The 25093-nt window shown below is 36.3% G+C and overlaps 3 protein-coding genes across 5 annotated transcripts in view; 1 reads left to right on the forward strand and 2 right to left on the reverse strand.

Annotated features, from left to right (window-relative positions):
• LOC120351480 overlaps positions 1–9931 on the reverse strand; it is a 29108-nt gene extending 19177 nt beyond the window's left edge. Inside the window, exon 1 of the mRNA XM_039429033.1 lies at positions 9756–9931. Within this exon, the coding sequence (XP_039284967.1) occupies positions 9756–9762 (7 nt within the window). The 5' untranslated portion in view covers positions 9763–9931. The remainder of the gene's footprint in view (positions 1–9755) is intronic.
• Positions 9932–12347: 2416 nt separating this feature from the next.
• LOC120351482 lies at positions 12348–22894 on the reverse strand. Of its 3 annotated transcripts, XM_039429035.1 has the most exons (5): positions 22827–22869; positions 22714–22743; positions 15517–15709; positions 14701–14883; positions 12348–12581 (listed from the first exon to the last, which is right to left on the reverse strand). In XM_039429035.1, the coding sequence occupies exons 3-5, from the start codon at positions 15685–15687 to the stop codon at positions 12363–12365; spliced, it is 573 nt and encodes a 190-aa protein (XP_039284969.1). In that variant the 5' UTR covers positions 15688–15709; positions 22714–22743; positions 22827–22869; the 3' UTR covers positions 12348–12362. The 3 variants fall into 3 exon arrangements, with proteins under 3 accessions (XP_039284969.1, XP_039284970.1, XP_039284968.1); XM_039429036.1 differs by having other exon boundaries at positions 15526–15709; positions 22714–22894; XM_039429034.1 differs by having other exon boundaries at positions 22714–22894.
• Positions 22895–24536: 1642 nt separating this feature from the next.
• LOC111046258 (circadian locomoter output cycles protein kaput) overlaps positions 24537–25093 on the forward strand; it is a 31011-nt gene continuing 30454 nt past the window's right edge. The window contains exon 1 of the mRNA XM_039429037.1: positions 24537–24715. Within this exon, the coding sequence (XP_039284971.1) occupies positions 24675–24715 (41 nt within the window). The 5' untranslated portion in view covers positions 24537–24674. The remainder of the gene's footprint in view (positions 24716–25093) is intronic.

A 25093-nucleotide genomic window follows, 5' to 3' on the forward strand; every position in this document is an offset into this window, starting at 1 on the left:
AAACGCTGGCAAATAATTAGTCCGAACGTGATCGCGGTTTTCTCTCGTAAGTTGGAACTTAAAATGAACAAGCCTGTCTATTACGGCTTCAGTGTACTGGAGTTGAGTAAATTCCATATGTACGATTTTTTCTATTGTAAATTACAAAAAATTATACCGTGGGATCGTATAGAACTGTGCATGACTGACACCGACAGTTTTCTTCTAAACCTTAAAGTCGAAGATGTGTATCAGTTGATTAGAGAAAATTTGTCCCTTTTCGATACTTCTAACTATCCACCTTCCCACCCTTGCTTTTCCATGGAGAGGAATAAAGTTGTAGGAAAGTTCAAGGATGAGACCGGGTCAAAGCCTGTCCATAGATTTCTCGGACTTAGATCCAAACTTTACTCATATTTAGTTTGTAACGAGAATAAAGAACTTGTAAATAAATGTATAGCAAAGGGTGTACAGAGCGGAGTAAAATGTAGAAAGCTTAATTTTAATTTATATATGAAATCATTGTTTGAACGTAGTGAACATGTAGAAAAATTTAATATGTTAAGATCGTATAATCACACCATGTATCAGGTTGAATGTGCAAAAATCTGTTTGAGCCCTTATGATGATAAGAGGTATATTGCTGAGAATGGTGTTGATACTCTCCCTTTCGGTCATTATAGTCTCAACACTCTAAGTGATTGATCAGTATGTCCCATGACAATCATCCAACACCACTGATTTTGATTTGTCTGTTGTAAATATCATGAATATTATTAGATCTAAGTTAGCTTTAGAGCTTCATAGCGTGCCGCGTGTGAACTATCCCACTCGCAAATATGAGTTGAAAAGTGAAAAAGACTTGCTTCAAGCCAATCTCATTGAGATGACAAGTTTATCACGTTTTAATAAGGGTTACAAATATATCTTAGCTGTTATTAATTGTTTTTCAAAATTTGCATATTGTGTACCATTAAAAGACAAGACAAGCCAATCTGTATTTAACACTCTCGAGCCAATTATTTCTAAAAATAAAGGAGTTAAGCTGTTCCAAACAGATCAAGGAACAGAATTCTTTAATTTAAAAGTTAAAGCATTATTAGATAGATATAGTATTAAACATTATCATGTTTTTACTGATAAGAAAGCCTCCATAGTTGAAAGGTTTAATAGAACACTTAAAGCAAAAATTTATAGATATTTAACTGAACATGGAACCAAAAACTGGTCATCACAACTAGACAGTTTAGTTCGAGATTATAATGCAACAATGCATTCATCCATTAGAATGAAACCTGAAGATGTGAGGAAAAAAGATCGTAATCATGTTTTAATGTCATTGAATTCTGCATTCAATAGACGATATAAATTGAAAAATTCAAAACCGAAATTTAAGCTAGGAGATGTTGTACGAATCTCAAAGAAAAGGGTTCTTTTCGATAAATCTTATAACATAAACTGGAGCGCAGAGTATTTTGTAATTCATTCTATATTTCCTTCTCAACCTGTAACGTATAGCTTGCGAGATCTAAACGGAGAAGTAATTAGTGGTAGGTTTTATGCAGAAGAAATTAAAAAAACACAATTAAATGAATCGGAGAGACAAGTGTATTTGATTGAAAAAATATTAAAACGTGATAAAAAAGGACTGCTAGTGAAATGGATTGGGTTTTCAACACCTAGTTATATTAGTAAGGATCAACTATTAGATGAAAAATAATCTTTTGTAATCTATTGTAAATATCATGTAAATTTATTGTAAATATCACGTACATTTATTGTAAATAATCTATTGTTAATCTATTGCAAATACATTCCATTCAGTGTAAAAATATGACAATGATTTGGTGTAAATATAATACGTCTCTATCAAAAAATGCTTCTCAGTTTCATTTTAATCTGAAGTTTTATTTGCTAAGGCTCAAGCGTTCTCGTGAAGAGGGTGCGGGAGAGAGAGAGGGCGGGTGAGAAACTTCTATCAGTGCATTGAAAGGGGAGAGCGCTTGCATCCCGATGTGATAAGCTATGGTGTCTAGTGCACAACCTCTTCCTCCTTGATAACTTATCAGTTCCTTATCAGATCGCATGCTGTACACGTGACTAACATGATTCCGATAGTAAATTTCGACAATGTTATAAGAGAGAAAGAAATGCCAACATGGTGTAAAAATGGTAAGTTATTACCACATAATGCAAGGATCCTTATAATAGGCTCTTCAGGTTGTGGCAAGACCAATTTACTATTTAATTTAATTTTTTCAAAGAATGGGTTGAGATTTAAAACTATATACTTGCACACGAAGAGCGAGTATCAAGATAAGTACTTGTTTTTGAGAAAAGTCTTTTCAAAAATGAAGGGTATTGAATTTCATATAAACAGCAATTTGGAATCTATAGCTCACCCCAACAAAATACAACAATTTTCTCTTGTCATTTTCGATGACTTCCAACTTAATCACGTACCTCAAATAAGAGAATATTTTACCATGGGTCGACATCGTAATATTGACACTGCATATTTAATTCAGAGTTATGGGGCCACACAGAAACATTTCACTAGGGACAACGCAAATATGATTATAATCTTCAAGGTAGATTTATTGAGTCTGAAATTAATTCACAGAGATCATGTTGGAGCAGATATTCCTTATAAAGATTTTGTTAAACTTTGTCATACAGTTTGGAATCGTAAACCTCATAATTTTCTAACTATTATGACCGAGTGTGGAATTAATAGCGGGAAGTACCGAGATTCGCTCGATACGTTTCTTACCGTTCAGTAGAGATTAATTCTTTGTGCAGTCATGTTGTCATACAGCAGGAAGCTGAATAGAAAGGAGGTTGGTTTAATCGAAAAGATTAAGAAATTGAGAAAAGTAATTAGAGAGAAGCATAAAAGCTTAGTCAATTTTGAAAAGCGATCGGAGGAATATAATAGGAAAACGCTCTCCCCGTTGATAGAGCCCATAATTGAACTGGGAAAAAACAAATTCTCACACTCTGATGTAAAACCAAAAAAGGAACAAGTAAAAGAGGAGAGTATGGAAATTGATGATAATGAGGAGGGAGATGAACAGAGTTATGAGAGTTCAGCAGACAATTTTTTAAGCTCGACTAAATTTGAAAACAGTTTACTTGGTTCTAGCAGAAACGACGATGTGCTGTCACAATATCTAAAAACGTTTCATGCGGAAAAACAGAATAATTCAATCAGTTATGGAATTTCATATAATTCTAAAGATGACGTGTATTATATTGGTAATCAGCAAGTAATATTTGTTGACGGTTATATAGATATTGATAGTGAAAGATTTCGATTAACACACGGTCTACTTGAGTTATTATTCAGTGCGAGACCAAACTCAAATCTTTATAATCAAAGAGATCTGGATAAGTATAAAAAAATCTTAACACTTACAGGTATACATTTAGATCGAAGAGGCTATGTTAAACGAAATCAGGGAATTAAATCGCAAATGATTCAAAAGTTATTTCCCAGTAAAAAAATTAGTAAAAAGAAGGGTTGGGGTTTATTGAAATTTGCAAAAAATAATTCTCATGATAGAATTTATCAATACTTTGATAATTTTGACGAATTAGTGGAAAGATTAAATTTACTCTATTCCTCAAAAGCTAGTGGGAACAGTGGGCATGATGTGGAAATCGCGAGTATAATTGAAGAGCTAAAAGAAGCAAAATTAATTGTTTAGTGTCACGATGACTCTACATCGATTCGGACGAATTGATACACCTAGCGGAGCTAGTCTTACGTGTGATATTGACTCAATAACACAGAAGATAATCGAATCGATAAATCAGCAAGGAATCAGCGAAGCTGTGAAATTTTATTTAGATTCGCAAATAACCAAACTCGTTTCGGAAAATACAAAGAATATTGGAGTGAGCATAATTGAAAGAGAACATATTCTAAGCACCTTACAAAATTTCAGTACTAATATCGATAAAGCTATTGGAGAGAGAACTCAAACTCTAGAGAGTGCTTTAGGAGAAGTGAAAACTTTAACAGACAGCTTTTCATCTCAGTTGCTCAGTATTAACAACGATAAAGTTGATAAGGCTTATTTAGATGAAAAATTAAAAGCCGTATCAGATAAAATTAAGAATTTGGAGGTGCTGGACAGAAACTATCTCAATACTAAATTGAAACAACTTAGTACAGAAATTTTTACTAAAGTAAATGAAACACACCCATCGGGAATTGATAAGCAATATTTAGAATCTACTTTGCAGAAATTGATTAGTTCTTCATTAACAAAGGAAGAGTTTGAAAAACGATTATCTGAAATGGCGAGTGCAATAAAAGCTAATATTATGGAGGGTATTGAGCAGTTTATTACAAAAGATGCTATTGCTATTCTGATTAATCAAATTGCAGAAAAGTATGCAACTAAAAATGATATTGGAGATTTTATTAAGAAAAATGAGATGGCAGACGCTGTGAAAAGCGTTCGTGATGAAATAGCTGAGGCAATTAAAAATTCGGAAGAGGGTGCTGTCATGAGACTACAATGTTCGGCCCCATTCATTGACTACCTAAGCTTATTTATCCACAGAGTGGCCCTGGACATAGTATCAAAATATGCCGAAGTTTCTTTCCATATGAATTGGATTGAAGCAAAGGATCATGGGCTTAACGAACATCAGGTAGTACAAATTATTACAGAAAAAATGGATTTGGTCAAATATAAAGACTTTATATTGGCGCCGAAAACATAAAATCTTGAGTTGAGTGTGAGAGAGTGAACGTTTCAGTCTAGACGAGTGTGATTGATTGTATAAACACATGTGTGAGAGAGACAAAACCTATAGTTTCAGTCTAGACATTTTTGAGTATATCGATAAATCTTTTAAAGGTTGAGTGAGACAACACCTATAGTTTCAAATTTCAGTCTAGACCACCATGATTGACATTTTTGAGTATATCGATAAATCTTTTAAAGGTTGAGTGAGACAACACCTATAGTTTCAAATTTCAGTCTAGACCACCATGATTGACATTTTTGAGCATATCAATAAATCTTGAAAAAGGTTGTGCGAGTGAACTTCAACACCTATAGTTTTCACCCTAGTCATTTTTGACTATATTGATAAATCTTGAAGAAGGTTGTGTGAAGTAACTTTAACGACTAAACACTTGTCACATAAATCGATTTTTTCATGCAACGGTTTTCAATGCAGGAGATATTGGAGTTAGCAAGGGACCTCACAGGGAGCAGAGCAGATGTGAGGCACGCGCGAGCGAATGCACGTGTCACTTTACTCTAAAGAGGTGATATGTTCCCATTATAAAACTTATACTAGATTCCTTCCTTTCGTAATGCTGGTGAGAAACGTTTCACTACTACAGTATAGGAACGATCGATCAAAATGGAAGATAGTTACTTCTTGTCTCCTTTACTCGCTTTCGTAATAAAGAAGGGTGCGGGAAAGAGATGTGACGAGTAAAAGAAGAAATGCTGCTTGTGAGAAGCGAAGGCAGCGTATAACATTAGTATAACATTCTTCCTTTACTCAGCGTTCGTAATAAAGAAGGGTGTGGGAAAGAGATAAGGATCAATTGAGCCCGTCATCGTAGTATATCATTAGAGCGAAATGGATGCACTTCAATTTGTCAGTATAGCATTAGATGTAGAAAGAATTTCTCAATTGATTCTTATCTCCTTTCCTTTCGGAAAGGGTGCGGGAAAGAGATGGCACGAGTAAAAGAAGGAGATCTCTATCTCTTGAACCTGTCATCGTAGTAGAGTGAAATGGATTCACTTCAATTTGTCAGTATAGCATTAGATGTAGAAATATGAATTCACTTTAATTTGACACCAAAGGAATTTTTCCCTCTCAAAGAGATTTTTTCCCCACATCTATCATTCACCTCAATCTGTCAGCATAGCATTAGATGTAGAAATATGGATTCACTTCAATTTGACAGTAGAGAGAGAGGGAATTTTTCCTCCTAAAAGGGAAATTTTTTTTCCCTCACCTGGAGAGAGAGAGAGAGAGAGAGATATCTTACCCCCCTCACCTCCACTGGACAGGGGGAAGGGGAAATCTATTTTTAGAAAGAGAGAGAAAGATATATCTCCCTCTCTCTCTATCCCCCTCACCTCCACTGGACAGGGGGAAGGGGAAATCTATTTTTAGAACACCCCCCGCCCTACAGGCGGGGGGAAGGGGAGGAGGGATGGACGAGGGGGAGAGGGGGGAGGGGGATTTCGAGCAAAAAAGCTTCCTCAATCTCCCAATCCTTCTCTACTGCTTTATTCATTTTTTTTTAAATTCAGTTGCTTCAAGCCAGAATTTTATTCCTGTAACTGCTCTCTTGTTCTGTTATTATTCTAACTGCAATAAGGTGAGCGTGCAACAGAGAGTTAAATTACCCTGAATTATACTACTACTACTCATTGACTCTACGGCCCTTGAAGAGCCTTGGCCTCCTCCACAAGCCTTTTCTATGCATCTCTGTCCTGTGCTCGCTGTCTCCACCTTCTTACGCCCAAGGATTGAAGGTCTGCCTCCACGTCGTCCAACCATCTCTTGCATGGTCGGCCTCGCTTTCTTCGTCCCCCTGGTTGCTGATACAGAGACATACGTGCTGTACGGGTTTCCGGCATACGTTCCACATGGCCCAACCAACGAATACGTGCTCTTCTAATTTCAGTAACAATGCTAGGTTGCCCATACAGATTATAGAGCTCATCATTTTTTCTGAGTCGCCACCTATCAGCCTCCAACACTGGCCCATAAATTCTTCTTAGGATATTTCTCTCCCATCGATTCAACAGCATCTTATCACAACTTGTCAACACCCATGTTTCACAAGCATACATCACCACTGGTCGCAGAACTGTCCTATAAATTTCAATTTTACTTCTCCAGCTTAACAGTCTTGATCTAAGGATTTTCTGTAGGCTGAAGTATGCCCTACTTCCAGCTTTCAATCTCTCTTTGATTTTCATTTTTGTTAGTGATCAGGGATCCAAGATACTTAAAACATTCTACTGTTTTAAGACGATGTCCTTCCAGTGCGAGCTCTTCAGGTATCCTTCTCTGGTCTCTAGTCATCCTCATGTACACAGTCTTACTTCCATTGACTGCCAAACCTGCTTTTTTTGACTCTTCCTCCAATTTTCTAAAACTTTCAATCAGATCCTCCTCCCTTCGGGCTAAGATGTCTACATCATCTGCGTATGCTAGGCACTGTGCCATTCTAGGAAGCAGTGTACCTCCAGCATTCAAACCTATATTTCTGACTGCTCTTTCCAAGACAAGGTTAAACAGAGTGCCTGACAGAGTATCTCCCTGTCTCAGACCCCTCTCAATGCCGAACTCTTGAGAACTTTGACCAGCGATACTAACTTTGCTTTTGGTTCCTGTCAATGTCATGTTCACAAGGCGCACCAACTTATCTGGAATCTCCAGTATGCGGAATGTTTCTAGCATATACATCCTGTCTACACTATCATATGCTTGCTTGTAGTCTATGAATAACTGGTGGACAGGAATATTGAATTCATAGCATTTCTGCAGTATTGTTCTGATAGTGAACATATGATCCGTTGGTGCTCTCCCCTGTCTGAAACCACTCTGATATTCTCCAAGAGCATTTTCAGCATGAGGTGCCAACCTCATTGCTAGCACCTTTGCAAAGACCTTGTAAGCTACATTTAACAGAGCAATACCACGGTAATTAGCACATTCCGACTTGGAGCCTTTTTTATGTATTGTGCAAAGGAGTGCCATTTTCCAGTCATCCGGCATTTTCTCTTCCCTCCACACTTTACAGACCAGGACATGCACCTTTCTCAAAACCAGCTCTCCTCCATGCTTCAACAGTTCAGCTGTAATGTTATCACTGCCTGGTGCTCTATTGTTCTTCAGCTCCTGCATGGCTTCACTGACTTCTTCAAGCCCCGGTTCCCGGTCTGCAATTGTATATGTTGGTCTTCCAAAAATCTGGACCCACCTCTCTCACCGATGCGATTCAACAAATTCTCAAAATATTCTGCCCATCGATCCAGAACCGCAGCTGGGTCCCCAGCCAGATTTCCATGTTTGTCTCTTATCAGTACTGCTCTAGCTTGGAAACCCTTCTTTTCTTCTCTTACCAAGCTGTACATCTCCCTCATTCTTCTGTTTGTGGCTTGTTCCTGTATCTTTTCAATCTTCCTCCTTTCCCAAGCTCGTTTCTTCTCTCTACATATGTTTGCTGCCAGAGTCCTGGCTCTTACAAACGCCTCTCTGGTATTCCTGGTCCCTCTTTGCAGTGCTCTCTGCCTTGCTTCATTTCTCATGCTTATTGCTTCTCTGCATTCTTGGTCAAACCATTCTTCCCTCCGAACAGGTCGCATGTTGCCTAATGTTTCCTCTGCTGCTCTTGTCAAAGCCCCTTTCAATATTTCCCAATCACGCTCCACATCATTGACTCCCTCCGTCTCTCCAGGTGCTAATAGATGCTTTACTTTCTCTTCATATTGCACAGCAATTTCCCTTGTCTTCAATTTATCTGTGTCAAATTTTGTCACTCTTGGGTTTTTTATTGAATGCAGTCGTGATATTCTCTGCCTGCATGTTGCCATCACCAGGTAGTGGTCAGAGTGATATTCTCTGCCCCTCTAAAGGCTCTAACATCCATTATATCTGAAGCATGCCGTCTATCTATGAGAACATAGTCAATCTGGTTCTGTGTATGACCATCAGGTGACTTCCATGTTGCCTTATGTATATTTTTATGAGGGAAGCAGGTGCTTGCAATAGTCATTCTGTTGCTGATTGCAAAGTCGATAAGTCGTGTACCATTATCATTTGACTCCTCATGCAAACTCTCCTTGCCTATTGCTGGTCTATAGCATTCTTCCCTTCCTACCTTGGAATTCATGTCACCCAGAATAATTTTCACATCATGAGCAGGGGCCTCATGGTATAGTTGCTCAAGCCTATCATAGAAAGTATCCTTAGCATCCTCATCACTTTCCTCTGTTGGAGCATGAGCGGAGATCAGTGTGATTGTGAAGAATCTACCTCTTATCCTTATTGAGCACAATCTCTCATCAATATCCTTGAAGTCTACAAGCTGTCCTAGTAAGTTATTGTGCACCACAAATGCAGTTCCAAAGGTGTTAGTATTATTTCCACTGCATAGTATGGTGTTGTAGACCTTGGTCTTCAAAATGTGGGATCCTCTCCATCTTACCTCCTGAAGTGCAGCCACATCCACCCTGTACTTTTTTAATTGATCTGTCAGGCCATTCAGAGCACCAGGTCTGAACAATGTACGCACATTCCAAGATGCTAGTTTCCAATCCATTCCCATTTTCGTTTTTCTGCGAGCCATATTTAATCCGGTATTTCCGATCCATGTTCCGAGGCTTGTGTAGGTTTTCGTAACTTCAGATTTTTTACAAGAATGGGTTGTTGGCCCATCGCTCAACCCCCAACCTGGAGGACCAGGGTCGTTTTTCTGGAGTTGCCCTCTCCTAGGCACTTGCTTTCACAGCAGCTTACAGAGTGTAACCTACCCTGGATTTGATTCGGGTTTACTCCCTAGGCTCTTCCGCCCTCTCCGCCGTTGGGATTTCTCCTCATCCGCCTTCGAGGCCGTTGATCCACCCCGAGTTTTGGTCCACCCCGGCTATTTCACTGGTACCTCCTATATCTGGGAGGCATTCCCCTATCCGCCACCTGGGGAGGCACCCGATGGAAGATTAGCAACCCCTCACGGGACCCTGAATTATATTCAAAGAGAAATACCATCAACCCACCTGCCATACCTGAAGGACCACCCACTACGCCATCTTTAGTGAGTAACTTGTAGCGTCGTATCAGAGGCACTTTCTTCCTTCCCAGCAGTTCAAATAAAACTTTCAATTTCTTGTGCTTCTGGAAGTAGGGATGTTGTGAGTATTTTACAGCTCGAATTATCTGATCTTCCACGTAAGTGAAGGATTAATAATTAATTCACAAAATATTTCACCTTATTTATGAAATTATTGCAAAATATAATTTCTTGCTTAATAAAATATAATTGATTATTTTAAATGGACCGTTAATATTACATCAATAAACCTGTATCAGCTACCGTCTACAGAAGGCATTAACAAGACAGAGGATCGGCAACGTTTTTCTCCTATCTTTCTCCACTGCCATTATAACGTGGACCTCACTATAGTAGTGAATATTTATTTTTAATTTGACATTAAACATATTTAAATTCAAAATTCTGGTTCATGTAAATAATTTTAGGCTGGTAATTTTATGTAAGGAAAGGCCTAAACTCATTTTGGACTTTGTAATTCTATCCAAATTCGAGAGAGAAGTAGCCAAGTTTGAACTATTAGGTGAGCAACATTTCACAACATTGAGAATGAAAACTCAATCCCCTACTTGTGTAATTAAATATTGCTATGGTTTGCTGTGATAGAAAAATACAATGGAAATGAGTCCTGCAGCCTTGATCTTGGAATAAATTAATAAATAAACTCGTTTAATGTACCCTGCATGGCAGTACGCTACCTTATAGTGAGATTCAAAAACTGTCAGCATTTCTAATAAATTCAATGAATGTTTCCTATTCATCTAATTCTGACAGTTTGAAGTGAATATCACTGTAGTAGCAATCTATTTATTTATTTACTGTACAAAATACTACAATCATAATATAATTATGACATTGAAGGAAAAAATAAAAAAATAGCATGTACTATTTCTGTCCAAAAATTTGGATAAAAAATTAATGTTGTCAAAAGTTTGAGATCATAAATTAATATCACACACTGCTTCGTCACTTGATTTTTGAGCCAGGAATAATGATTTTAAGATTTTGAATTTTGAAGGTTGACATAATACTTTAAATAAATAATACTTCAACAAATTCCCAATACAAAGACCCCATGTAGAAATGAGACCTGTTGTGTATTACGAGTATAAAAAACAACTCAGCGATACTACGAACAAGAAAAAATGTATATAACAGTATGTTACACCTATTTACTCTTGAAATTTAGCGGAGATACTGTAAATAAACAACCCAGACACAAGTTTTTTGTATATAATGTGTATTTGGACAGTAAAATTTTGTGATTTTTATAAAAGTGTATACATAACCTAATTTGGACTATTTTTATCAAAATTATGGAGATAAACAGTTTTGTGTTTATCTTGTTGATTCTCGCCCAATTTGATGTTGTGATTGTGGAATGAAATAAATAAAGATGTGCTAAGCTGAAACTATAAATCTATAATGCGAATCTAAAAAACACAGTAGGCAAGTGAGCAATATTTTCGCTGGATTTGCGTGACATCCGTCTTTGAATAAATGCTAGATGCTTTCAAATATGAAATACTATAAAGTTTCATGTGGAATAATAGTTGAGGTGATATGATGATTATTAGCTAAGGAGTGATCGCTTTAATGCGAGACGTTTAAATTAGGAATTTGCTGAGTTGATCGAAGTGTCTATGGCCACAAACAACAATAATTGAACAAATAAAAGTTCACGGACAAGCCATACAAGTACAAATACGGAGTTACAGCTAAATCGAGATACATGCACAATATTATTATTCCGCAATTCGAACATTAACATCATAAAGGAATGAAATACTAAAAAATGTCAGTTTATGAGAGAGCACGATTTCACAACAATAATTAATTGTCAACACTAAATAAATTTTTAATCATCTGTAAAGATCTGCAACACCGTACCGTAAACATTCTCGCTCACTTTTTTCTCAACAAAGTTGAATCCATAATTTGTGAAGCTCTTCGAACTGTTGAAGAACCGTATGTGTAGTGTTTGGAAACTGTTCGCCGAAGAAACAGACAATCAGAACCATAATTTCGAAGTAAGGGCCGGTTTCCGAGCTCGGGATTAAGTCAAGTTCTAGACTTCAAACAGCTGGAGTCAGAAAATTGGCTTTCCAAAATGGGGCATAGTCGCAGTAAATAGTTGCAGCAGAATATATATTTATTTTCTCATTCATATCATTGGAAACGTTTTTCCTTGACGAAATGAAGCATTACTTAACAGTTCAAAATGGCTGAAACTTTACACTTTTTTCTCTTTCATTTATTTTGTGTTCAATTTTCTAGTTTTTCGAAATTTAATTTAAACGTGACTTTGACTATGACTGCGACTACGCCCCGTCTCGAAAAGCAAATTTTCTGACTCCAGCTGTATAAGTCTAGAACTTAGCTAAATCCCAAGCTCTAAACTCGGAAACCGGCCCTAAACGTCAATCAGCTGTTAGAAAGAGAAAAACATATCCACGAAAATAGAGTAGCGTATTTTTTAATGCTAACGGATCGGCATGAGTGAAACCTTGACAATTGGAAATTTTTTGAGAAAAAATATAATTAAATTTGTAAACTAAAGTTTAATGGAATGAAGATCAATGTATTTGTATACTAACCGCCCAACAGATTCTTCCGCATATATTTCGTAGAACCTGTCGTAGATACTTCGCAAGGTACGTTGGGGCAGACCTTGTCCCAAGTACTGAACAAATTTATGTTTTTCTTCATTTCTGAAAATATCTGGTTTAAGATATCCGGGTAGAAAATATTTTGGATCATCAAATCCGTACTCCTGGAAATACAATTAATTTCAAGTTCTTCAATTAATTTACACAGTGATTTTTGTACACTAACTTAATTCATTCTAATAGTTTTATCTTATCTGGCATCAGGGTCTTTTGCGAGTTAAAAATAGTTGTAGCATTCTGCAAAGGAAGTATATTCTCTTACATACAGTAAATATTTTTTGCAGAATAAATATGTTATTGGAAATGTTTTATAACATAAATGAAATTTGGGGAAACGTATCTCACTTTGCATGTTTCTATTGATAGATTCAGTAAGTTTCCGAATTTAGTAAATTAAATGCTGGGTTGCATCAACAAGGATAAACTCGTAGGGTATGACCACACTGGATGCGTATTAGTGCAAGTGCACGCGTGGTCATGCAAGACAAAGCGTGTAGATAAGAAACAAAATCTGGAAAGAGCACCTACACTGAACGCGTGCATTTGCTGGACTTGGTTGCGTTCAGTGTGAGCAGCTACAGACAAGTCACAACGTGTTTCAATGGCTCTTTCCAGATTTTGTTATTCGGCTCATTCAAGATCTGATTTGATACACGCATCGAATGTGATCATACCCTAAACTTCATCAGGGGAGAATGCAACTAAACCAGGATTAAGCATCTTGCGATTCGCATGACGTCGATGGGAGCGAATTTTCAACCCTCGATTAAATCAAGTAAATTTTTAACCCTTGGTTGAATTGAAATCGACGCCGTCATAGGAATCACAAAGGTGTGCACAAAGGTGAACCTCTCACTGAGTTGACATGAAACCTGGTTCTGTAATTCAAATTAGAATTATTCTCACTTTTGAACAAATATAGTGGTATTCCCGTGTTATCGGATGAGCACGTTAAACTGTCGGTCCCGGCTGAAGTATGACAGTCGTAAGGCCCATTGACGGCTCAAATTATATATTCAGGCGGTGGGACCTTCCCGCAAGGGACTCCCCACCAACAAAAGCGATACGAATTTACTTTTTTATAGTGGTATTGACAACATCTATGTCTTATTCTCTTAATTATGGAGAAATATCACAACATCTCAAACCATACAATCAAATTATTCTCACTTTTGAAAAAATATAGTGGTATTGACATCATCAATTATTCTTTTAATAATGGAGAAATACCATAATATCTCAAACCATACAAGCTAATATTATTCTCACTGATTTTTTGCTCAAATAAGCATAAATGTGTGTTATAATATTGAAATTCATCTAATATTGATGACAGTCTTCAACTTACAGTGAGTAGATCAAGTGATGGTTGTGTATTATTAATTCAACTAAAGTTTTTATTTATTTATTATTTTACAAAGGCGACTTTCTAAAAGTATTTTTAAGCCTAGGTGATGATGATGGGATAAATGATAATACAATAAAGGTAGAATTATGAATGAATAAGAATTATAAGTTATGCTATCCAATAACTCAGTTACCAGAGAGTAGAATATTCATCCAAAAATTGTGCTCACTATAACCTTAGTGTCCGGCTTCCCATTAGGGAACTTTGGACTATATACGGCGAGGTGGAACTACCCTTGGGTCTCCCAATCATTCAAAGTCATACGCTAATAATAATCCAAAAATTAATACTTTCAAGAGCTGGAAAAATAATAGTTAAATTTCTATAGTTGAATCAATAGAAACAAATATAAGAACTTGTAGTCACCTTTATTAAAAACTTTATTTCAACTTGAAAATGACCTATGGCATAGCCACCTCTAATACAAGGCCGCGGCCTACGATATTGCAACATCGCAGTGTAGGCCTAGAATCTAATACATGATTGGTGATAAAGATTTAAAAAAATACCAGCTGATCTTTTTCACCAATCATGTATTGGATTGTAGGCCTACACTGCGACGTTGCAACATTGTAGGCCGCGGCCTTGTATTAGAGGTGGCTATGCCTATGGTCGAAACTATTCGTTAAAATATTTCCAAGTTTTTATTACACGTGTTTTTATTAATTTGAGCAAAAGTAGCCAATACAAGTAAAGTGATTTTAAAATCAATAGTTATCAGAGAGTTGAATATTCATCGAATAAATAATATTTTTAAGAATAATGAGATTGTAGAGTATCCCACGAGTAGGATGTACATATTAGTTGACACTTACTTTTTTGAAAGATTCCCAGTTGCCTTTCAAGCACTGATCCTCTTCATCTGTGAAACAAGTCAACTTCAAACTTTGTCCATGAACTGACATCTCATCTTGTAATTCAGAAGATTTGTTGAAACGTAGTGAATGGTGAGAGATTGGCACTTCCCAATCAACACAAACATACAGATCTTTAATTTTCTGAAAAAAAAGAATGTTTCTACATTTAGGAAAAAATTGAATGTACAACTTATGAAATGAAGAAACGTAAAGAGAACACAATTTGTGGAACGAATAATAATTTTTTACGCCAAAATTCCTCCATTTATTCACGAGTGAGAGTGGCTGAAGGTATTCTTCTATGAACCTGAATATAAGTTACTACGATTCAAGAACACAAGTTATAATTGCAGTTACACGCCAGTTGTTCAAGAGATGATTTGTTTTTTATCTACGTTAAATCGGAAAAAATAATGTAGAAGAGTTTTGACCTGTGCAGTGCGAATAACTGGAAATTATTGTTTTGTTATTTATTCCATAAACAATATAATTTTTACAAAACTCCTCATAGTACAGAGTTGCAATAGTACGTTGAGCAATAGAGTTGAGTAGCACGAAGGGAAATAAATCTGTCACTATATCAAATAAATATAATATTTGATAAAGGAAATGAACCAACAAGTGGGTTGAGGGGGAAGGGAACCAATAGAACAAGAGGGTTTCTTTCCTACTAAGAAATGAAATGAGAAACTTATTTCCAATCGAGCTCATTTTTCATTCGAGTTTCCATGACTTTCACCAGTTTTATCAATAGGAATATAGTATTTTATTAACTCTGATCACCTCACAGTCCTTTTTCAATAGATTATCATGCAAATCCAGTACATGATCGATATCGATAATTTTGTTCAATTCGTCTACATCAATATTTGATTTAGACAAAGATGTCCGATCAAAAGAATTGTCAGAAAATTGATGTTCAGTTTCAGAAGCGGAGCTGGACATGTTTGCGAAATTTTACAAATACCTGAAACAGAAAATAAAATAAGACTTGAGATTATAATTTTTACCTGAATGAATATAGAATTTTTACAATTATACATTTATTGATTACAGATATAGAACAAACAATAGAATGGAAGGACATTTTTCTGTATATTGAAATACTCTCAACAATAAATTTTCCATTTTTTCACCGAATTTCACTTATGATGCATGATTTTGAACCGCCTTGACGAGCTGAAAAGAATAAAGTGTAGTACGAATGATGAGATCCGAGCATTGTGGAAAAAGTTATGAGTGTTTGAAATTTTGATCCTTGAGGTGTCCTTATGCGCGCCTGTCCTCTAGGAAATACTGAAATGAAGTGCACATAACGGATGATTCTCATAGAACATAATCTCATGAACTTATATCATTTTTCAATCTGAAATAAAGGCAAGGGCAAATTTTTCTGTCCGATTAACAGATTTGGCGGAAATAGCTGAAAACTGGGAAATGAACCGAAAATACGAGGTTTTTGGGCCACTCTGTATCTAGCACAGGGAAATTTTGCATGAAATTGGTCTGGACTTCTATGTATCCAAATAATATATTTAAAAAAATCATAACTACAATATGAATTGCAAGCACACCCCCTTTTTTATGTCTATATTGACTGGACTAACGTAATAATCAGATATCTGGATTGACTGTGTCTGTAGTGGACCTAACTAATTGTTCCTTATTGTATGGGTTGACATACAAGTTGGGTCTAAATAACACTTAGCTGTTCCATATGATACTTATTCCTTGGCTATTCAACCCATTGAGGGTCTTGGCCTCCCGCAGTATGCCTCTCCATTCGTCTCGATTTTGTTCTTTTCTTCTCCATCTTCTGCCTTAAATCAATTTTGACGTCATCAAACCAGCGTATTCTTGGCCTTCCCCACAATATTCTTCCAATATTCAAACAATTCCTTCGCAGTTTTTGAATCATCCATACGTTCCACATGCCCCAACCAGCTTAGAAGCCTCACTTTTATTTCAGCTACAATATCTTGATTGTTGGTGCTGTACCTCCACTCTCCATCACTACAGATAGGTCCATACATTTTTCCGAGTATCTTTCTCTCCCAAACACTGAGTAAGTTTCCGTCCCTCCAAGTCAGTACCCAGGTTTCTGCACCGTACATTACCACTGGTCTTATGACAGTGTTGTAGACTTGTACTTTCAAGATGTTTGAAATAAATCGGCAATTCAGTAATTAATTATATTCAGTTCATGACCGGCAGTCGCCAGAAAGACTTGGTCAAAGTTTAAAACAATTAAAAAAACACAAGTAACTTTGGATGGCTGCAGATAGCTTGTTTCATGTGGCTCTGTACACTACCTACGTAAACAAAGCCTTAGTGCATTCGAGTGACGTCAGCACAGGTAAGGCTCCTACACCAATAAAAATTCGTTGATTTCAGCTAATCTATATCAGGTGTAGGAGCCCTATCTGTGCTGACGTCACACGAATGCACTACGGCTTTCTTTACGGAGGTAGTCCTCTGTAGAAGGACTGCCACTCCAAAATGTGGTATGAGAAATTGAGGAACTTTTCCGTACATAATGGCATCTATTCCCAGCTGAGAGTTTTGCTTTAATATTCACTTCGTTTTTGAGTGTCATTACAGCTTCCAGATATTTAAATTCTTCAATTTCTTCAGAGCCACTGTCTCCAACCATAAACTGCCTCCCATTCCCTTGGACATTTCTTCTACGATTGTGCTTATGTTTGTCTTGGTTGTTCAGTAGGAAAAATCCTTCCTGTATGGCTCTTTTATTCCTGGCTATCAAAACTACATCCTCCACGTATGCCTGTAGAGACATATCCATGATAGTTCCATTAGCGGAAGAACTGTGTGACATAAGTCCTTTTTTTCTGAAAACAGGTTTGATCTGCTATTCAAAATAATCATGATTTCTGTCTTCAAGAGCAAGGATTTCTCATCCATCCATGTTTTTCTGGTTACGCTTTTCTTTAATGCCTCTCCAAGTTTCTCTTTTCCCTTTTTTGCTGAGGGTGATGCCCACATGAGCTCTAGACTTGTGCGTCCTAGGTTTAAGCTCTTGGCTTCCACTGATGCTTTCTTGTTCCATATGATAACATGTTACTTCATCTCTTACTAGAGTTCAAGCCTCTCAGCCTCTCAGGCTAGAATTATGACGAAGAACGTCGTCAGAGGATTGCCGTTTAGGCCTACTTACCTATCTGGGAAGATTTCTGTCGTCCGGCATCAGACGTCTCGATTGGAGTCTTTCACACTTACTAATAGCGACACGATTTCTGAAATCTTAGCATTAGAAGCTAAGAAGCTATTAGAACAAAAGCCAGTTAAATTTCAAGCATTTCAAATTCAAATGTCGATAGTGATGCTGTAGTTTCGAAAGAGTGTGAACCCAGTCCAGCCACTCCTAGTCTCACGGTTCACCACTACGCTGACAGCCAGGGTAGAGATGTCGGAAGACACTTCAAGAGGAAAAGCAACTTGAATTTCACTTCATTTGTGAAGCCGGGGGCCAGGTTTCTTGATGTCATGCCGGATTTTGGCGGGAATGATGTGTTGGTGATTCAAGGGGGTACCAATGACGTCAGTAGAAATGAAGCCAAGGACGTTCTGATTGCTTTACGAAGGAGTCTGGTGGCTCTCTATGGAACCAACGTCGTCGTGATCTCGATTCCACATCGCTTCGATTTGGCGGACTGGTCTTGCGTCAACAAACTGATTAGAGACTAATATTGCTATTAAGAAAATATGTAATCTGTTTCCTAATTGTAAGTTTATTGATATGAGTCATTTGGGGAGGAGATTTCATACAACTCATGGCTTACATCTCAATAAGTTCGGTAAACAAATGATCAGTGATAGTATTATTGAGTGCGTGCAAAGTAATTTCATAAATACAAATTCATATTCTGCTATTCCACTACATAATTCTTTTTTAGTTTAAACTGCCTCGCATCGGAGAGGGCCCCATCTAATTCAGATTTTAATCAATTAGTCTTCTCCGATTGTAATTATCCGCATACCTCCCGTCTGACAGGGTCTGAAAGTTTTGAGATAAATAATACTGAAGCTTCTAAAAAACACAATACTTCTATATTGAATTTAGCAATGATATTAATGTTCCTCTTGACAATTTGACACCTCACTCGCACCCAGCTACTAATGTATCTCAAAAGGCGAATGATAGAATCTCGATTTTACACCAGAATGTGCTACACTTGCCCTCACGCTTAGACTTGTTGAGAATTACCTTGGAGGAGCTAAAGCCTGAGATATTAGCTATCTCTGAGCATAAAATGACAGAGGCTGAAATAACTCGCTTGAATGTACCCCATTATCAGATAAGTTCTCAATTCTGTAGATCGAAAAATGTGGGGGGTGGAGTTATGATTCTGGTTCAAAATGAAATCTATTCAAATTGTAAGCCTGTGATCCTGCCGGCAATACAGTCGATCACTAGCGAGAAAGAGTTTGAGTGTTGCTTATCTCAATTTTCAATGAATAAGTTCTCGTTTGTGTTAGCATGCTTGTATCGAACGCCTCAACACTGTTTTTTAGAACCATTTTTTGAAAAACTTGAAATCTTGCTGGAAATTTTGTGCAATAAATACGAGAATGTTGTATTGGCTGGTGATATTAATATTAATGTCTTAGAGAAAAATAATGTGTATAATAAATTCATCAATGTTCTTAAAATGTACAACATGACTTATAAAGTAGATTTTGCGACCAGAATCACAGCTACATCTGAAACAGCTATTGATAATTTTATAACAAATATTAATAACGACAATTTAAGAGTTTCTGGAATTATCACTCACATATCTGACCATGATGCTCAGCTGTTTGAGATCATTCATATTAAGAATGCTATTCACCAAAAACCAATTCGTAAATTGTACAGGAAATTTGACAGTGGTAGCTTGAATGTATTTTTTATGGATCTGCTAAGATTGGATTGGATGGAGGTTTACCAGTCTCCAGTGATGCTAAAATATGATGTTTTTATCACAACTTTTTTGTATCATTTCAATATAAATTTTCCAAAACTTTACATCACTGAGAAACAACCGAATAAAAGAAAATGGTCGAGCGTGGAGGTGGATAGGAAGAGAAATGAATTGTTAGAGATTGAAAAAATGTACAGACATACTAAAAGCGAAAACTTGAAAAATGAGATTAAATTTAGGAAGAGAGATCTTAATCATAGTATAGAGAGGTGTAGGCAGAGATCATTTGACAATAAAGTTTCTATTTCAAAAAATAAAAATAAATTAGCTTGGAACCTTATAAATTCAGAAGTTGGTAGAATCAAAGTAAATAACCATTCAAATATGTGTGTTGAAGACAATGGAAATCTTCTAAAAGATCCTACTAGCATTAGTAATTGTTTTAATGACTTTTTTGTGACAGCAGTAGATAAATTTGTAAGACTGAATATTCCTGATAGGCCTATAAACACATCCAATCAGCAAAACTGTGATTCCACTCTTAAATTCAAATTCAACTATATTTCTGAGTCAGACTTGATAAAAATAATTTCGAAAATAAACTTTCCTCAGGGCCGGACGACATCCCAATCACGGTTGTTAAAGCAGTCTTACCTGCAATTATCAAACCCCTGAGTCATTTGATAAACTCATCCTTAATATCTGGACACTTTCCAAATACTTTGAAGATAGCCCGGGTATTTCCTATATTTAAAAAGGGTAATGTCAAGGATCCAGCATGTTTTAGGCCAATATCGATTTTATCTGTTTTCTCAAAGATATTTGAGCGGGTAGTGTATATTCAATTGATGGAATACCTGGAAAAAAATAATTTAATAGATAAGGAGCAGCATGGCTTCCGATCGGGGAAATCCACGGTAACAGCCGGAGTGGATTTCATCGATTCTATCATCAGTGCTATAGACAGGGGAGATAAAACTATAGGTACGTTCTTAGATATGAGCCGCGCTTTCGACAGTGTGAGGCATGATATGTTGATAGACTCATTAAACACCCTGGGAGTGAACGGTAAGGAGCGTACTTGGTTCTCCTCCTATTTGAAAGATAGGCAGCAATTCGTAGAGATTGAACATATAGATGAAACTGAAACGCTGCGCTACAAAAACAAATATCGCTCCAACATTAGACATTTGAATTATGGTGTGCCACAAGGATCAGTGATTGGACCCCTCCTTTTTCTGATTATGGTCAATGACCTTGGTTTGCTGGGAGGCATCCTACTGTTTGCTGACGACACCACAATCTTTGCCAGATGGAGAACACCAGTGTTGGCGCAGAGAGCGGCTGCATATATTTTTGGACTAGCCAAACAGTGGTTCACCAATAATAAGCTGAGTCTAAATGAAGACAAAACACAAGAGACTACCTGTAGCCTTAGTACAAACCAACTCATCAATCGCACTGAGGTCAAGTTACTAGGATATACGCTGGATTCAAGACTCACCTGGAGTAGCCACACCAACAAGCTTTGCCTGAAGCTATCCAGGGTAATATTTCTACTCAGGCGTCCAAAGCCTCTTATTTCTAGGAAGCATCTTATTGAAGTCTACTTTGCCTTGTTCCACAGCCATATTATTTATGGCCTGCAGATGTGGGGACATGCGCCCGGATGTAATGATGTGGTTCTTCAACAGAAAAAGGCATTGAGAATTTTAGACTCAGCAGGATACCTTGATCACTGTCGGCCGATCTTCATCAGACTGGGTATCTATACGGTGTTCAACTAGTACATTCTGCTCTCCTTGCTACACATAAAAAGTCATTTATCACTCAATGACAAGGAGAGCCGATAAGCATTCGTATAATACTAGAGGGAAAGCTAAAATTAATGTACCCTTCTGCAGATTGAAGAAGAAAAGAGACTGTTTCCCTTTACTGGCACAGAGGATCTTCAACGCGCTGCCAGACATGGTGAGGGATCTGGATGACAGAAGTTTTTGTGGAAGGATTAGAGTCTGGCTGCGTGGGATGCCATTCTACTCTGTGGCTGAATACTTTGAGGCCGACAAGTCTTTAATTTAATTCAAGTGATTTGATTCAAAATCCGACCGACCATCTTGATCTGTTAGTTTAGCTTTAAAAACTTTAATGTTTGTGGCAAGTTCATGTTAAAATATTTTATAATCAACGACGACCAAATTAGGTCTGAATATAAAGAGACGCCGTCCATCCAGGAAGCTGGTCATTGACGAAGGACTGAAGTATGAAGTACCATTTGAACCTCAAGCAACAAATGTGATACTTTCACAGACATGGCCATCTTGATGAAAATTGTAAAATCATATATTTTTAAATGTTTGACGAAGTTGAAAAACGTGAATAAGTGTCTACTCTGACGTAACCCATACGTCAATCCCTACGACAAAGATCAAGTCAAATCCACTAATGACACATTCAATCCAGAACTCTGGTTATGACAATGGAATGAAGTATTCAGTAAGTGAGCTTTACAGTAGGTCTTTCTCTATATATAAGACCTCCAGTAAGCCTGAATGACACTTCCAAGATTACTTATAGAATTATCTCACCATTGTACTTTTTATTACATACAACAAAAATTTGATGAAGGCATCATCCGCAAAAAACTCCAGGTTAGGTCTTTAAATGGAGATAATATTGGCTAGCCTAAACTAATTTTTTATTTGCCTACTGAAAGTCATTTCTACTGTGAATACGGTACTGAATAATAATTATTTTTAGATGAGTAAAACTTAGGTTACTACAATATTTTATAAATATTAATGAATACCGGTAATGACCACTGGCTAATTTGTGTAATTTTGTCATCAGAATAATATACTAAATTGATGAATAACAATTTTATGACGGGTACGGTGGCCATAAAACGCCTCAATAAATAAACTTCAAGTCTAAACAATAATACTTTAAAACTTCCTTTACTATTTGATGATTACATTTTAAATAAAAACTTGAGACTAAAACACTTATTTTGCATGAATAGTAGGCTACTATAACAAATACTTACATGAATACTATTATGATGAAAACAAATAAATAATTATGATATCTATAATAAAAAAGTAATATTATCTTTTCAAATTATTCTTAGCATTTAAATTAATGAAACTTTTGTTTAAAACATTGATATTATTCAATAAAATATAAACAGAAACACGTGAAGATTTTTGTTCTTTGTTGTAAAGAGCTGTTAAAATACAAATACAGTGTTACCAAAGGCGATTGACGAAATTAGCAAATTACCCGAAAAGATCATCCAATTCTATCGAAAATAATGGTATCATGATAATGATGACCTTGGAAAGTCCAGATTTCTCGAACAGAGAGTAGAGATATAAACAGTTTTTCGAAAGTGTATCTTAGTATTTGATTATCATCTATACAGATTGTTTCAAAACTCCTTCCCAATATTCTATGGCGTTCTTACTGGGTAATTCAGTAATTTTAATTTTTGATCATCATTTGCTGGGTAGATTGCGTGTTACTTGATAACAAAAACTAAGATCAAATTAATGGGATGTCAGTCATAGATCTAATAAATGACATTGCTACCAGCAATAGCTCAATATAACTTTTCGCAGATGACAACAAAATTATGTCAAGAAGTGGAACCATGAAACAGGTTAAAGAAATGAACGAAATGTGCACACAAGAGGCAAAGGTATGGTTCTCAAAACATGGATTGAAGTTGAATCAGGACAAGTCTCAGTTACTCATCTGTTCTATGAAAAATGACCACTCGCTTATGGCTAATACCCCGTTCAAGTTGCCGGGTTTCCGGGTGGATGTCAAACTCAAATAGAATCAGCACATTGTAAAGATCTGCATCAAATTGACCAGGGTCATTCATCTTCTGCGGAAATTAAGACACATTGTGTCCAGAGATTATTTGATAATGGCTTATCATGTGCTGTTCTATAGTCACATCAATTATGGTCTCCTCATGTGGGGACATGTTTCTGCCTCCAAGGATGTTCTTTTGCTGCAAAAAATAGCACTGCAAGTAATTTCCTTCTCCGACTACCTAGAGCATTTGCAGACGACTCTTCATAAAGATGCAGATAATGTGCAGTCAATATATGTCTTCAGCTTGCTGTTGCATGCAATTCAATTCAATCTTCAAACCTGGAAGTTCCATACTGCAGACTCAAGGACACAGAAGAGCTTCTGGATAATAGCACTAAAATATTTAAATGACTTGTAGAAGTGAAAATATCACAAGCTTCAGGCCATTGATGGGGAGGAGACTGTTGGAGCGACTCATTTATGTTCTGTCAGAGTTGGTTAACAAGCCACTTTTCCCCACCAGCAGTTCTAAAACAGGCAGCAACTGAAATGAAATAATAATTGTCACTGACGCAGTCTATCTGGATCTTCACAGTCACGGTTATTTGTAGGTATTTGTATTGAAGCTGTCCAATACTTATTTATACTCAATTTAGTATGTTTCCGACTAAAAAATTAATTAATAGATCATTGTCACTTAGATCTCTATATTTTTGAGTATGCTTCAGATACTACTCATTACCGTCGAATTTTTCAATGGACAATTCATCGTTTTATTTTGTATCTCCCAGTAGAATGTTCTGAGAAAACGATAATGTTGATCTATAATTTTCTATAATGACTACCATATCACATGAAATTTCCGTTGTATACGGAATAAAATCGAAATATTTTCTCCAATTCACGATTAATTAATAGTTTGATAGAAATAGACATTGCATTGTTAGGGAAATTTCTGGAACCATCTGTTCAAATGTGTAGTGGATAAACTGGACTAATTCTGATATCAGCTTTTTGTTATTCCGACTATCAGTCAATCAGTCTATCACTAGTCGTCTGTTGAATACTGAAACTGAAATGAAAATATATTCTATAATTTAAGTTGTGCATAATTTCCTGCAAAAAAATTATCCAATTAAAAACTAAACAACTCTTCTTTTGTTAGAGAAATATTTTTTCACAATGAGTTATTTGAGTCGTGGTGGGTTAACAAGGCGGTCAGAGTAAGTAAAGTTTATTTGCATCAGATAAACGTAGTAAGCTGTCATTTGTTTATGCTTATAAATAACTTCAATAAATATATTATATTTTATTTCAACTACAATTTTTCAACGAAGCTTGTTTTATTAAATTAGAATATTTATCGTCAGGTCTGATATGAATGTCATTTGAAAGTATCCTTGACATTCACTTTGAACCTTTCAGGTAGGAAGTTCCTTATGTTAATAAGCTATTCATGGTCACTTTATATTTAGCGGCTATCAAATTAGAATATCCTAATTAATGCATTATTGTAAAGGTTATTATTTATGTAATAGGCAACACTCACTTTATTTGTGACAAATTATTATTCTAACAATTATTCTGATTTACTAGAGTTA

The sequence above is a fragment of the Nilaparvata lugens genome, chromosome 5 (genome assembly GCF_014356525.2).
Source record: "Nilaparvata lugens isolate BPH chromosome 5, ASM1435652v1, whole genome shotgun sequence".
Classification (NCBI taxonomy): Eukaryota; Metazoa; Arthropoda; class Insecta; order Hemiptera; family Delphacidae; genus Nilaparvata; species Nilaparvata lugens.